General features: G+C 35.8%; 1 protein-coding gene across 2 annotated transcripts in view; it reads right to left on the minus strand.

The window, feature by feature from the left end:
- The window catches only part of Edem3 (ER degradation enhancing alpha-mannosidase like protein 3), a 76,110-nt gene that overhangs the window by 25,300 nt on the left and 34,636 nt on the right, over window positions 1-16,174 (minus strand). For both annotated transcript variants that reach the window (XM_042674234.1, XM_042674233.1), the window contains exons 8-13: window positions 13,543-13,648; window positions 8,193-8,290; window positions 5,887-6,012; window positions 4,050-4,133; window positions 1,838-1,921; window positions 1,242-1,366 (exon numbers count right to left, since the gene is read on the minus strand). In XM_042674234.1, coding sequence (XP_042530168.1) covers window positions 1,242-1,366; window positions 1,838-1,921; window positions 4,050-4,133; window positions 5,887-6,012; window positions 8,193-8,290; window positions 13,543-13,648 — 623 coding nt within the window. The remainder of the gene's footprint in view (window positions 1-1,241; window positions 1,367-1,837; window positions 1,922-4,049; window positions 4,134-5,886; window positions 6,013-8,192; window positions 8,291-13,542; window positions 13,649-16,174) is intronic.

Genomic DNA, 16,174 nt, shown 5'->3' on the forward strand with positions numbered 1-16,174 from the left:
TATCACCACTCCCCAACTTGCATCTCATGATATTCCATGTTTCCCAGCACTTAAACAATGTTTTAAAAATCTGTTTATCTGCCTGGCTTCAGTGACTCAGTGACAGAAAGGGCATGTCTTTATATCTGCAATCCTAAGACATTTGCATAATGTTGGCACATGAGAAATTTCAGTAGATATTTATAGAATGGACATTGCTAACCAAATGAACAGTTTCATTGTTCATTTAGAAATGTAAAAACCAGATAGGGCATCTTGGAATAACTAGATTGTTTGTAACTATCACACTGACCAAGTCTCCTTTTTATAGCTTGAATATTTCATTCTTTCCTTATCTACCTAGTATGTAATGACACAGGAACCACCACTGGTCTTCAGCCTTTGAAATCAGGAGCAGAATAAGACTATACATATTAACCAAATAGTGTTTTAAGAATTTTTTTGAGGCAAGATACTGAGATCTGAACTATGATTTAAGCCATGCCATGTGATTTAGTTTTTGTTGTTGTTTTGGGGTTTTTTTTGGGGGGGGGGGGGGGGGGAAAGAGGGTCCGATTGTGGGGCCTGAACTTTGGGCCTAGACACTGTCCCTCAGCTCAAGGCTAGCGCTCTACCACTTGAGCCACAGCGCCACTTCCGGCTTTTTTTTTTCTGCTTATGTGGTGCTGAGGAATTAAACCCAGGACCTCATGCATGCAAGGCAAGCGCTCTACCACTAAGCCACCTTCCCGGCCCTTGTTTTTGTTTTTATAGGTAGGTTTCATGCATTTTCAAGGTTAGCCTCTAACCATTTCCTCCTACCTTTACAATCCAATTTGCTGAGATTATAGGTAAGTACTATTAAGCTTACATTTTTCCTTTTGAAGAATTTTGAATAAACAGGAATCATAATCTAGATCTTTAATAATCATTTTGATGAGTTCTAACAAGCTTGCATAATAATCACTATTACCAAGGAGAAAAGAAATATATTTCTAATATTTCTAATGATGGTTCTGGTATACAATATTCATTAGTCTACTTGAGCACCTACTATGTGCCAGATACTATGAGAAAAATACAAACTTTTCAAACCATTTTAAGTGAGTCTATCAATTCAAGAGAGTTAGGAAACAAATGAACTCCAGCTTTACATTCTTACCCTTTCTTAAACATTAAATGTATCTGAATCCTAACTAGTAATTGTAGGTTGTATTGTGTCAGAGTCACCCTGAGGAAAGGGATGTTAGTGATTCTTTTACCTGTCCTCATGACTTCCAGTACGAACATCCTTCATGGCAGCAAATCCGCAAGGCACTCTAGCATACTTATTTAAATTTTCAATAAGTGTTTTCCCTACTTCAAGGTAGTAAGGATCTCCTGTAGCCTATTAAAAAGGAGAATATATGTATACATATATATAGCTTATATATTACCATACACCATTCATTTATCAAATATTTATTGAGTACCAACTAGATGCCAGGCACTGTATCAGGCACTGGAATGCATATCACCATAGGATCCATATTTGAATTTAAAAAAAAATAAACAAATGGAACTGAAACCTTATCAGTTAGATTAAAATTGTAATGTCTCAGAAGTTACCTCCTTGAAGAGACATAATTTAGAAATTCTAGAATACAAAATTTCTCTTTATAAAAAGGTTTACAAAAATATTTCGCAAAGGTATAAGATTTATAGGTCAATTCTTGCATCTTTCAGTGATTCAATGAGCTAGATGAATGTAAAGAGTGATATATCCAGCCATTATAACATTAAACACCAATTTCTGCTACAAACAAGAGAGCCAACAGAGAACAATAAGTAAAAAGCAGAAAGGGGTAAATTATCTTACTTTATATAAGAAGTAGGTGCTTTCTGCAAATTCTGGTCTTAAAGGATGTTGAGCCCAATGTACTCTAAAATCTGTAGTAAATGCCTGTGCAAAACAACATATAAGCAGAAACCAAAATATGATTAAAAATAAGTAGTTCTAGAATACATGGAAATATATATTATACCATAACAAGTAAAATAAATTAAAACATAAATCATGATATATTTTCTATGTAACACTAATTTTCATTGCTAAAAATCACAATTCATTCTTGCAAAGGATACTATTTTTTACTCAGTTAATGGTCTACTTTACAAATAAGCATTTGGGCAAGTAGGAAAATCAGCGAAACTCAAGTTTTGAAGTTCAATAATGACAACACATAAATCTCAATTGTGTATGTAACTGTTTTCCTTTTTTTTCTTCTTTCCTTTTCCCACTTAATTATTAACAAGTCCTTATAATTTCCTTTTAAATTTCTTTTACTAACAAAACTATTATGTGTATTTGTGATATACAACATGTTTTCATTTTTGCATACGTATGAAATGGCAAATCAAGCTAATTAGTATACTTTACTGAACACACCATGTTTCTGTGATGAAAGAACTTAAAATCTACTCTCAACTATTTTGAAGTTTATGTATATTAGCATATGCTTTCTTTTATAACCTCAAATCTTCTGTGCAATGAGACAATTCAAAATCTACTTAGTAGCATCTATTTTGAAAGAAAAATGAAAGCAGTAGAAGGGGAGGAGAACAATGCAATCAAAAATTTAACGCAGAGGCTGGGAAGGTGGCTCAGTGGTAGAGCGCTTGCCTTGCATGCGCATGAGGCCCTGGGTTCGATTCCTCAGCACCACATAAGCAAAAAGAGAAAAACCAGAAGTGGTGCTGTGGCTCAAGTGGTAGAGCGCTAACCTTGAGCTGATGAGCTGAGGGACAGTGTCCAGGCCCAGAGTTCAGGCCCCACAACCGGACCCAAAAAAAAAAAAAATTTAACGCATATCTTACAAAATTAACTGAGGAAAGGGATGGGTTAGAAGGGATAGGTGAGAATGTTAAAAGGCATAACACTGATCAAGATGCCTTATTCATAAACTGCTTTGTTGAATGGCAACTCTTTTGTGTAACTACTTAAAAATAATTAAAACACATTAAAAATGTAATAGAAACCAAAATAAAATTTAATATGTGATAAATGTATTTAGTTGAAACCTCATTTTATTCTGCCTGTAGAAACTTTCTGAAAAGTTTCATCACTTTAGGAAAAACGCATTCTAAGTTGGTACAATGCTTAGGGATAGAACAAGGCCATACATACACTTGGGAATTATTAACTACATTTCTGGAAAGCCAAAAAATACGCTTTTCAATATAAAAAATAATTAAAATCTCATAGTTTCAGTGTAGCAAGAATATTTATTACTAATTTATCCAAAAGGAAGAGTAGCCAGGTGCTGGTGGCTCATTACCTGTAATCTAAGATCTCAAGAGGCTGAGATCTGAGGATTGTAGTTCAAAGCCATCCACACACCAAAATCCCTAAGGCTCTGATCTCCAATTAAACATCACAAAACCAGAAGCAGAGCTATAGTTCAAGTAGTAGAGTACTAGCCCTGAGCACAAAATCTCAGGGGCAGAGCCAGGCCCTGAGTTCAACCCCCAGGACTAAACCAAAAAAAAAAAAAAAGAAGAAGAGTAATTCTTAGTCACCAAGAAGATGACCTGACAGCTCTCCACATTTCTAGGAAATATGTGTGACCAGTAAAAGTACAGCTAATGGATATAGTTTCCATCTGTAAGTTCAGAAAATAAAAGTGACAGGATATCCGTACCTGGTGGGCATATATAAAAGTTAGAATGAGACACTATTAAGACAAGGAGATAACTTAGTGGCAGAGTGCTTAGCTAATGTGCTCTTCAGTACTGCACACACAAACGAAAGAGACAATACTACAGTGGAGTGGGTTAGAGAAGGTTAGGAAGTACTAAGTTGGGATTTTTTCACATATAAAATTAAAACGATACAAGCATTATTCTTAATGAGACTTCTCTTAATACAATCAAGTTTAGCAAGACTATGAAGGCAAAAACATGTAATACTGTGCAAATAAATTAACCAGAAAAAAATTATATAAGTATACATGTCTTGAAGATGTCATTTTCTACTTTTAAATTAACAATGTATAGTACATGGACAAATGAGAACTTCAAAGATTACTTACCTCTGGCAGGAAATTGTGTTTTTTAATCACCTGATATAACATTTCATGAGTTTCAATAGCAGGTCTAATATCCCCCTTTAAAACCTAGAAGTGAATAGAGACCCGGAAACACAACAAATCAAAGAAAGGTTGGACAAATGGGATTGCATGAAGTTGCAGAGCTTCTGCATGGCAAAGGACATAGCTAGCAAGATCAATAGAAAGCCCACAGATTGGGAGAAGATCTTCACTAGCCATACATCAGACAAGGGTCTCATATCTAAAATATACTTGCAACTCAAAAAATTAAATCCCCCAACAACAAATCCTCAAAGAAACAACTGCCCAATAAATAAGTGGGCTAAAGACTTGAAGAGAAACTTCTCTGAAGAAGAAAGAAGGATGGCCAATAGACACATGAAGAAATGCTCAACCTCCCTAGCCATAAAAGAAATGCAAATCAAAACAACATTGAGATACCACCTCACCCCAGTTAGAAGGGCTATAATCAAGAACTCTAACAACAACAGATGCTGGAGGGGATGTGGACAGAAGGGAACCTTACTGCATTGTTGGTGGGAGTGTAAACTTTTTCAACCACTTTGGAAAGCAGTATGGAAGTTCCTGAAAAGACTTCACATAGAGCTCCCCTAAGACCCAGGAATCCCACTTTTGGGCATTTACCCAAATGTTTACAAACAAGACCACACTAAAGCTACCAACACAACTATGTTTATTGCAGCATTATTTACCTTAGCTAAGATATGGAATCAACCCAGATGTCCCTCAGTAGATGAATGGATCAAGAAAATGTGGTATATATACACAATGGAATTCTATGCCTCCATCAGAAAGAATGACATTTCCCCATTTGTTAGGAAATGGAAAGGCTTGGAAAAAATTATATTAAGTAAGCCAAGCCCAAAGAAACATAGGTCCCATGGTTTCCCTTATTTGCAGTATCTAGTATATGTATGAGTCAAGCAGGAAAGGTCAGATAATGTGATGTTAGGAAAATGAACCCTGGGCTGGGAAGGTAGCTCAGTGGTAGAGCGCTTGCCTTGCATGCCTGAGGCCCTGGGTTCAATTCCTCAGCACCACATAAGCAAAAAAGAAAAAAGCCGGAAGTGGCGGTGTGGCTCAAGTGGTAGAGCGCTAGCCTTGAGCTGAAGAGCTGAGGGACAGCGCCCAGGCCAGAGTTCAGGCCCCGCGACCGGACCCAAAAAAAAAAAAAAAAGTCAGGAAAATGAACCCTTAGATATGTATTTAAATGTTTTTTTTCTTTCATGCATTTGTTTCTAACTCATTTATAAGATTATTTCTTTGTAGCTTTGTAGGTCCCTCCCCCACGTCCCTCCCCCACAGTATAACCCATGCTTTCACTATATTTGATGTCGGTATAATTTGTGGAGGAGATGGGGAAAAACAAGTCGTTTAAGGATACAGGTGGACCCAATGCAACTATGAGAAGTACAAGTTGTCATGTCAAAAACGAACTTTACAACTTTGGTGCGGGGAGGGGGGGGGGGGGCTGGGAAGAGATGTGAAGGGTAAACAAAGGAGGAGGCTGCAATGCTTGATAAGAAATGTACTCATTATCTTGCCCATGTAATTGTAACTCCTCTGTACAGTATGTTCACAAAAAATTAAAATTAAAAAAAAAAGAAAAAAAAACCTAGAAGTGAATAACAAAAGTTACCTCATAAAATATGAGCTAGTTCTACTTATGATCATTATGTAAATTAATATACACAATAATCAACTTTGTAACATGACAAAACTTCATCAATTAATTTTAGAGATCACAAAAGTAGTTAGAATAAATTTTATTTGAATATTAAGAAACAATTTTTTCTACCTGTAAGCCTGGAAAAAAGGCAAGTAGGGCATCCATCCAAGTTCGAGCATTCAGCATTGGTTTATGGATGTGCACATCCAGCAGAAGAGGTGGCTGGCTGATATACCGCATGATGGCATTGTAGTGCTACAGGATCACAACAATGTGGTCAGGGAAGTAGATGAAAAAACATGTACGACTCTAAACTCATAAAAATTATAGTAAAGAAATTAAGCCTGACTTTATATACATTTATAAATAAGTTTGCTATTTGTCAATTAACTGTGTAAACATTTAAATTATTTTAGATGGAAAGAAATCTTTCTAAAATATTACACTTCCTTACATTCTCTAAGTCAGATGCGAGACTGAGAACACAGCTCAGTAGTACAGCACTGAGTATAGAAAAGGCAAGATTCTGATTCCCAGCAACACACAAACACATGCAACGTAAAATCATAACTCAAACAAGATAATTAGTATAAAGTCAAAGTGATTCAAAAATAGAATATGAGGCCAAGTGTAGTACGTACTTATAATATGTATATTCAGGAGGTTGAAGCAGGGGGACTAAGAGCTTGAAGTCAGCCTAGGCTACAGAGTCCCTGTCTGAAGGGAAAGAGAGTCAGATGCTTACTAATAAAGAGTATATATAACATGTGATCTGCTGAGTTCAAAGATCTGAATGGCTTGTCTCTTCTCCTATGGGATTAGCTCACAGTGAGTAAGTATATCTTTGTGTTTCTGAGATGCTCTTAGAACCCCTCTGGACTATCATAGCCTATATTACAAAATTAGCTTTCTTTTGTATCTAGAAAATTTGGTCCTTTCTCAACATAATATTCTGAGCTTACTATTGTTGGAAATAATGCATCTAATCTATATTAATATTAATATGGCGTGCTATCTCTGCTTTTCATGTTCTTAGGAACTCTTCCCATTTTATCCTAGGTATTTCATCACTTTGAATAAAGAACAAATTGTGCTAATGAGCCAACAGAAAGTTTCCTGTTCTAATATGCCTCAAGAATTTTCTTTTACTATTATAATTGAACTGGGTTCCTCAATTTGAACTTCTGTTTAGAATTGAACCCAGAGCCTCAACCTTGCCTATAAGAAATCTTGTTATAAATCAAATAATACATGTAATAGTATTAAAGCACTTAATAGGTAACTTATTCGTTTTAATATGTTGTTTTTATTGTTTTGCTAACTTGTCTGTTAATCATTCTTACTAAGCCTCTGTCAAGTTAAAGTATTCCTCTAATAACTTTGTATATAGATGTTCATTGAATCTTCCCAATCATCCTTTAAAAAGCATTAATAGGGCTAGGAAGGTGGCTCAGTGGCAGAGTGTTTGCCTTGCATGCATGAGGCCCTAGGTTCAATTCCTTAGCACCACATAAGCAGAAAAGGCTGGAAGTGGTGCTGTGGCTCAAGTAGTAGAGCACTAGCCTTAACCTGAAGAACTGAGGGACAGCGCCCAGGCCAAGTTCAGGCCCCACAACTGACCAAGAAGAAAAAAAATGCACTAAAACACCACTTGTAGATGAGCAATACAGTTGCTTGCATAAGTTCACAAAACCAAGAAGTGATCGATGCAGGACTTAAAACAGGCTATCTTGCCTGCTTTTTAACAAGTTATTACAAAGCTTCATGTATATAATGTGGAATAACTGATGAGTGGGCAAAAAGAAAGAGTAAATAGTGTTTGAAATAATACAGTGATATATAACTTATGACATTAAGAACTATATTACCTATCAGAATTATATTAATAATATTATTATATTTTTGTTTGCATCAATAACAAAGGTAATTCACTTGGATTCAACAACCCTACCTATCTTTAAAAGTTTATGTCTATGGCTCTGAGTCAGTTTTAAGACTTACCCACTTTCAAAATGTATACTTAGCACCTCCAAGTCTCCAAAACCCTATTTGGTCTAATCAAGGACCAGGCCAAAGCTCCAACATTTCAAACAGAATTGGAATCCAAAGGAGAAAGCTAACTATAACTTATTTCAGTAATTGTCTTTTATGTATAAAAGATTAGGTAAAATTCAAACCTGTATATTTTATTACTTACTGGAAGACTTGGATAGTTTCTAAATAAAAGATGAAAACAAAATTACTCTGTAATATGTATTGGATTAAATACTATAAGTTATATATAACTTATTGTAATACATACAAATTTTAGCATATCCCTGGTCCAGTATCATTAAGGTAAACTTAATATTACATATATAGGTAACTAGTTTCTGTCAAAATCTGTAGTCAGATGAAACTAGTTATAAAATTAATAGAAAACTGGATAAACTTACTGTATTAAATCTTTCCAGAAAACTGTCATCTCCAAGCAAGACATAGGCTTTCAACAGATACTCATAATATGAATCAATCCCTGCTCCAACTCCACTGTCTACAGAAAATACATATAAATGATAATTCATTAAATAAGTCCTAAAAATTCTTTAGAGTACAAATAAAGGCTACTAGTACAACAACAGTGAAAGTAAGTTTAAACATGAAATTATTCAAAGTAAAAATTACACATTTACAGAAATATTAACCCAGTATATAAGTAGTAGTTCTTTTCCTGACAATGGTTTGTTTTAAAAAAATATTAATTTTCGGGGCTGGGAAGGTGGCTCAGTGAAAGAATGCTTGCCTTGCATGCATGAGGCCCTGGATTCAATTCCTCAGCACCATATAAGCAGAAAAAGCCGGAAATGGTGCTGTGGCTCAGGTGGTACAGCACTAGCCTTGAGCTGAAGAGCTGAGGGACAGCACTCAGGCCCAGAGTTCAGGCCCCATGACCGACAAAAAAAAAAAATTAATTTTCAAAATTAGTTACAAAGGTCTTATTTGAAACAGGAAATATTAGCAAATATATGAAGTGGTAGTGATTTCCAACTGTAAAGAGATACATGAAAGAAGAATCAAACATATATTTTTTTTGGGGGGGGGCAGTTCTGGGGCTTGAACTCAGGGCCTGGGCACTGTCCCTGAGCCTCTCTGTGCTCAAAGCTAGCACTCTACCACTTGAGCGACAGCACTACTTCCAGCTTTTTCTGTTTATGTGGTACTGAGAAATCGAACCCAGGGCCTCATGCATGCAAGGCAAGCATTCTATCACTGAGCCACATTCCCAGACCCAAAGAATCAAATATTTTAAAAACAATTTTTAGCAAGAAAAAATAAGATTTTAAATTGAAGTGACCCAAAGACTAAAAGGAGAAAAGCTAAACCTAAAGTTATAGTGGAATTTTTAGAATGTAATCTACTTATAAATCTTGCAAAAAAAAAAAAAAAAAGATCACCCATTAGGACTTAAAAATACAAACAACAACCTGGCACCAGTAGCTGACGCCTGTAATTCTAACTACTCAGGGCTGAGATCTGAGGATCACCAAAGCCAGCCTGGGTAGAAAAGGCAGTGAGACTCATCTCTAACAAACCACCAAAAAGCTGAATGTGGAGCTGCAATGCAAGTGATAGAGTATTAACCTTGAGCAAAATAGCTCATGGACAACACCAAGGTCCTGAGTTCAAGCTCCAGGAGTGGTACCTAAATAAATAAATAGGAATAGGGTATCACATTTTTTACCAGGAAGGAAGAAGACAACAGAGCTGTCTTTTCGAATTTGAAGAAAGATAACTTAAACCAAAAATCATATACAGCCTAACTATCACTCAAATATAAATAAAATCATTAAATGTATTTGACTTTAGCTGTTATGGAAACCTACTGAAAATAATTTGGGGTGAAATACAATCATCCCTGGATATCTACAGTAGTTTGATTTCAGGACTCCAACATAGAAGCATGTGCAAGTCCTTCATACAAAATGGTTTTAGTACTTGCATACAAATCATACTCGTTTGTTTATACACCTTAAAAATCATCTCTACATTACTTCCAATACCTAGTCTACTTTAAATGCAATATAAATGGTTACTATCCTGCATTGCAAAGGGAATCATGATAAGAATAAAAAGACTACAAATGAACTTTGTTTTTCCCATCTTTCAATTGGCTAAATCCATAAAAGAGCCCACAGATGTAGAGGGCAACTTTACTTAAAAGACAAACCCAGGCTGGCAAGATGGCTAAGTGGTAGAGTGCTTGCCTTGCATGTATAAGTTTCTGGGTTCGATTCCTCAGCACGATATTAGCAGAAAAAAGCCAGAAGTGGTGCTGTGGTTCAAGTGATACAGCACTAGCCTTAAGCTGAAGAGCTGAGGGACAGCACCCAGGCCCAGAGTTCAGGCCCCACGACCAAAGAAAAAAAAAAAAAAGACAAACCCAGATATTATAAGCAATTTAGAAAGTATACATAAATAAATATCTAGGTAGAGATTGTTTAAGTAGTTAAGAAAGGAGGGAAGAAAGGAAGGAGGGATACTGATACACACAGAGAACATTAAGACTGAAAAAGGTAAAATCAATAAAAACAAAATTTTGATATAAAATAAATGAAATGGGATTGAAGTTGGGGTAGAGGGAGACAAGGGATGGGAGAGCATACTAATGTTTACATATTTTCAGGAAGTAGATACAGGTATAAATTTAAAACAAAGGAATGTAACAGATCGTGATGGCACATGCTTGTAACTTCCACAGGAGGTGACGGCAAAAGGACAATGGTTCAAGGCCAGCTAGCGCAAGATTCTATCTCAAAATAAACTGGATGTAGCAGCATATACCTATGGTCCCATCTACTCAAGAAGGAGAGTTAGGAAGACTGCTGTCTCAGGCCAGTATAACAAAAGTAAGAGACCCCATGTGAAAAACAAGTGGTAGAGAGCACTTGCCTAGTTAAGTATGAGAGACTGAGTTCACTGCTCATACTACATACTACAAAAAAAAAAAGATACTACCCCCCCCCCCAAAATATACATATATATATATTTCATTAAATAAGTTCTAAAAATTCTTTAGGGTACAAATGAGGGCTACTAGTACAACAACAATGGAAATATATATATATATATATATATATATATATATATATATATATATATATGATATACTAAAATACCATAAAAATAGTATACGTCTAGATATACTATAAATGTATATAATACTACAAATATCAATAGCAAATGGACTCAATTCACTAATTAAAATGAGTTGAAATATATTTTGCAAAAGACACATAACCATAAGCATCTGTAAAGATTGAAAAAAGATAGAAACAGGTATGTTAGGAAATTCCATGCAACATAAATGAGACATGTATGAAATATCAATGAAATTAATCACTTTGTACATTTAATATATACAAATAAAAACAAAAAAGAAAGTTAACATATATAGAATTCTACATACAATAATTAGAAAAAACCTTTTTTCTTAAGTACATATGGAGCAGTTACAAAAACTATGTTCTAGAAAATAAAGAACATGTCAATGAACTTCAAAGGTGTCACACTGACTGTAAGTATATGTGAAATATAGAGCAATGAATTCTGAATATTTTTATTTCTCCTGTGTTTGTGAAAAGCACTGTTAATATCTCAAAGAAAGACGACATCTATAAGAACCAGTTCACCACATTACAGATTAAGAACATCATTATTTATAACAAAACTCTGAAATTCTTAGTATCAGAATCAGTATCTGGGCTGGGAAGGTGGCTCAGTGGTAGAGCGCTTGCCTTGCATGCAAGAGGCCCTGGGTTCGATTCCTCAGCACCACATGAGCAAAAAAAGAAAAAAGCCGGAAGTGGCACTGTGGCTCCAGGGGTAGAGCGCTAGCCTTGAGCTGAAGAGCTGAGGGACAGCGCCCAGGCCCAGAGTTCAGGCCCCACGACCGGACACACACACAAAAAAAATCAGTATCTGTCAGACCTCTTATTAAGAAGGCATTCTTAAACAAAGTAAAAGTATTTATAATATTAATAATGAAAGATTGACAAATAAAAACAAAGTGAAAATGAAAGTCATAAACATATGAGATATACACAACTGACAAATATTAAGCATGTATAAAAAAGTTTTCAAACAATTTTTAAACACATTTTAACTCATTAACAAATGGAAAAAACAAAAGAACATATGTAATCCAACAAATATGAAGAAATGTTCAACCTCAATAGCAATCAAAGAAATGCTAAATCAAATTACAATTTGTTAACAGTTGTACACTCTAGCTTGGCAAAAACTTGAATGGTCTCTCAACATAGTATTGGAGATGTTAAAAGACAGGATTCTCTTATATATTGCTAGTGAAAGTATATTAATGGTAAAAAATGATTTGGTATTTGTAATTAGTTCCTTAAGTAGAATATTAACTACCCTAATTATAGGGTAGTTAGTTAATAGTTTAATAATTAAACAGTTTTTAACCGCTTAGTCCTTTTTTTCAGACAAACACAAGATAAACCTTTGGAAAGTATATTTGTTAAAAGATAATCTCACAAAAATATACTTAAGTGTATTTCCATTCTCCAATGCTTGTTTTATAGGGGATTTTTAAATTATAAAATCAGATTCTTACTGAGTGCCAGTGGCTCACATCGAATATTCTAGCTACTTGGTAGGCAGAGAGCAGGAGGATCTCAAGTTAGCCCAGGCATAAAGTTGAGGAAGCCTCCATTTCATCAACTTTAAGCCTAATAGCTGGGGCATGGTGGTGTACACCTGTTATCCCAGCTATACTGGGGGCTGAGATCACCAGAACCAATGTTCCAGGCCAGTGTAAGCCTGGAAAAACACCATCTCATCAGAAAAAGCTGGCACAGTGGTACATGCTTGTCAACAGGAATAGCTAGGTGTAGTGATACATGCTTGTCACTGCTACAGTGAGGAAATAGGAGGATTTGCCAGGATATCCCAATCAAAAAGGAGACTTTATCTTAAAAATAACCAGAACATAATGGGCTAGAGTTGTGGCTCAAGTGGTAGAATACTTACCTAGCAAACGCAAAACCCTGAGTTCAAACCCTAATTAGTACCCCTCAAATCATATTCTTTACACAATAACATATACCATTGGTTCAAATAACATTGCTGTATGTTTATTTCCTTGTTTCCAATTTATAACTTAATATTCCAACATTGATGTCTTTTACTGACTGATGACTTTTATTAGACTGTTTCCTAGAACTACAAATGAATACATGATAAAATTTTAGGAACAAGCAGGGTGCCGGTGGCTCACACCTGCAAAGGAAGTTGAGATCTGAGGATCACGGTTCAAAGACAGCCCAGGCAGGAAAGTCCGTGAGACTCTTACCTGCAATTAACCACCAGAAAACTGGAAGTAGTGCTCGCCTTGAGCTGAAGAGCAAAGGGACAGCACCCAGGCCCAGAGTTCAAGACCCACAACCGACAAAAAAAAAAGGGGACAAACTGTTTTCTATAGTTTGTTACGTCTTCAAGCTAGATACTCAGAAGTAAAATTATTAATCAGAGATTAACATCAATTATAATATTATTAAATCTATATATTACAGTACCCCTTGCTATGAGATATCCAAGATACTGACTCTACTTCTCAAAGAAATAAACTTATGTTTCAACTATACTCTATATTTATAATGCATTTATATATATTTATAATGCAAAGCATGAAATAAAATATTGTACCAATGATTATTTTAACTAATAGTTTATTTCCCACTCTGAGGATGTGAAGGTCTGACTTTAAAAGCCTAATTTACATACCTTTTCGTACCCAATCTCCAGTATGAATGTTGATGGTCACACCTACTAAATTACTACTTCGCTGTCTTTTCTCCCAGAGAAAATCAAGAGCTTTCCGTGCATATTCCTGTAATTTAAAAAGGAATCTTGCTTGTAACTGTATGACTTTGGCAAAAAGGAACAAACATGAATCAAAGGCCCATAGAATATTTTAAAGATCAAGAAAATTTCTAAAATAACCATTTATAATAAAAATTTTCTTGAAGTCACATCTTTCCTGGCTCTTTTTCATTCAGTCTAGTTAAGGCTTCTAAATGGACTGTTCAGTTTGAGATTGCTCTTGGAGACCATTCAGGTCCATCTACTCTTGTAGCATAGGCTCACATTCACACACATGTACTATTAAATCATGTCAATTGCTGGCATAATTAAATATACTTAAGATAATTTCTATCATTTGAACACGAAGTGAATATCTTCAACTCTTATTTGTGAATATTTGGTATAATATCAAATACAGCTTTGTGATAAATTTTTGCTTTTTCATTTATTTTTCCTGATTCACACTAATTCTAAATGATTTCTGATCAAATTTTTGGTTTTAGATAAAAAGATTTTGCAAAATATAAAAAGAAAGGGCATGTATAAGTGATTTTTAAGTTTTAGAGTTTGAACCTATTTGGTATTGCAGAATACTACTATTAAAAAAAAAAAATCATTAGGGGCTGAGAAGGTGGCTCAGTGGTAGAGTGCTTGCCTTGCATGCATGAGGCCCTAGGTTCAATTCCTCAGCACCACCTAAGCAGAAAAAGCCAGAAGTGGCGCTGTGGCTCAAATGGTAGAGTTCTAGCCTTGAGCTGAAGAGCTGAGGGACAGTGCCCAAGCCCAGAGTTCATGCCCCACGACCAACCAAAAAAAACAACAACAACAAAATCATTAAACTAGCTGGGTGCCAGTGGCTCACACCTGGTAATCCTCACTACTCAGGAGGCTGTGATCTGAGGATTGTAATTTGAAGCCTGCAGAGTCAGGAAAAGTTGGTGAACCTCTTATCTCCAAATAAAATTCATCCAAAAGGCTGGAAGTGGAGCCATGGTTCAAGTGGTAATGCACTAGCGTTGAGCAAAAGAACTTAACACCTTTGCCCAGAATTCAAGCCCTAGGACCAGCATGCGCCCACACACACACACACACACACACACACACACACACACACACACACACACACACACACACACACACACACACACACACACACACACACACACACACACACACACACACACCTCATTAAACTAAATTCACATTGCAGTGTAAAGATAGAGTACAAAAGTTTTAATTGTGGATTAAAGTCAGTCAACAAGGTAACCAATAAAACATGAAGATCCTCAAATACACATATATACATACATGAAGAACATTTCACTTCTTTTATTTATATTCATATCTACTGGCTGCTGTTGGTATATACTTCTATTTCTGCTCTGTCTATGTGTATCACTCACTGTGTTCTTAAAAATTCACCTAAGTCCTATATTTAAAAAAAGCAATATTCGGGACTGGGAATGTGGCCTAGTGGCAGAGTGCTTGTCTGGCATGCATGAAGCCCTGGGTTTCCTCAGTACAAGTGGCACTGTGGCTCTCAAGTAGTACAGTGCTAGCCTTGAGCAAAAGAAGCCCAGGGACAGTGCCCAGGCCCTGAGATCAAGCCCCAGGACTGGCAGGGGAAAAAAAAGGTGTTCAAACAACTCTTGTACTCTGATGGCTTGTTTAATCAAATTTGTCTTTTGGATAATAAATAACATTTCCCATGGAGTAATCTCACTTAAGATTTACATGCAAACATTACACTGTTTTAAAAAAATTAGTAAAGACAAGATAAAACATACAGCATCTCACATTAAGATGTCGTATCAACAGGTGGACCTGTTGCAACAATGAGAAGTACAAGTTGTCATGTCCAAAACGAACTTTACAACGTTGGTGTGGGGGGGGGGGGGGGGGGGCTGGGGGGGGGGGAGGAAGGAGAAGGATTGGGATTGGGGGGGAGGGGGGAGGCTGGGAAGGGATGTGAAGGGTAAACAAAGGAGGAGGCTGCAATGCTTGGTAAGAAATGTACACATTATCCTGCCCATGTAACTGTAACTCCTCTGTACAGTATGTTCACAAATAAAATTAAATTAAAAAAAAAAAAAAAAAAGATGTCGTATCAAGGAATCATCAACTTTATAAAAATATAGCTAAACAATCTTCTAAGAAAACTAAAATTTCGGGGGGGGGGAAGGGGGGGGAAGGAGAAGGATTGGGATTGGGGGGGAGGGGGGAGGCTGGGAAGGAGGCGAAGGGTAAACAAAGGAGGAGGCTGCAATGCTTGGTAAGAAATGTACGCATTATCCTGCCCATGTAATTGTAACCCCTCTGTACAGTATGTTCACAAATAAAATAAAATTAAATTAAAAAAAAAAAAAAGAAAAAATAGAACAATAAAATAACTAGAAATAAAAAAAAGAAAACTAAAATTTCGCTTTATAGCTTGTAAACAAAATATCGGGTTGTATTTAATGTTATATTTAATGTAGCCAACAAAGACTTGTTTTTGAAAATTAAAAAAATTTGGATAAAAAGCTTATGAAAATAATAGTAATTCTCCAAC

The sequence above is a fragment of the Dipodomys spectabilis genome, unplaced genomic scaffold (assembly GCF_019054845.1).
Source record: "Dipodomys spectabilis isolate Male_0828 unplaced genomic scaffold, ASM1905484v1 ptg000019l, whole genome shotgun sequence".
Classification (NCBI taxonomy): Eukaryota; Metazoa; Chordata; class Mammalia; order Rodentia; family Heteromyidae; genus Dipodomys; species Dipodomys spectabilis.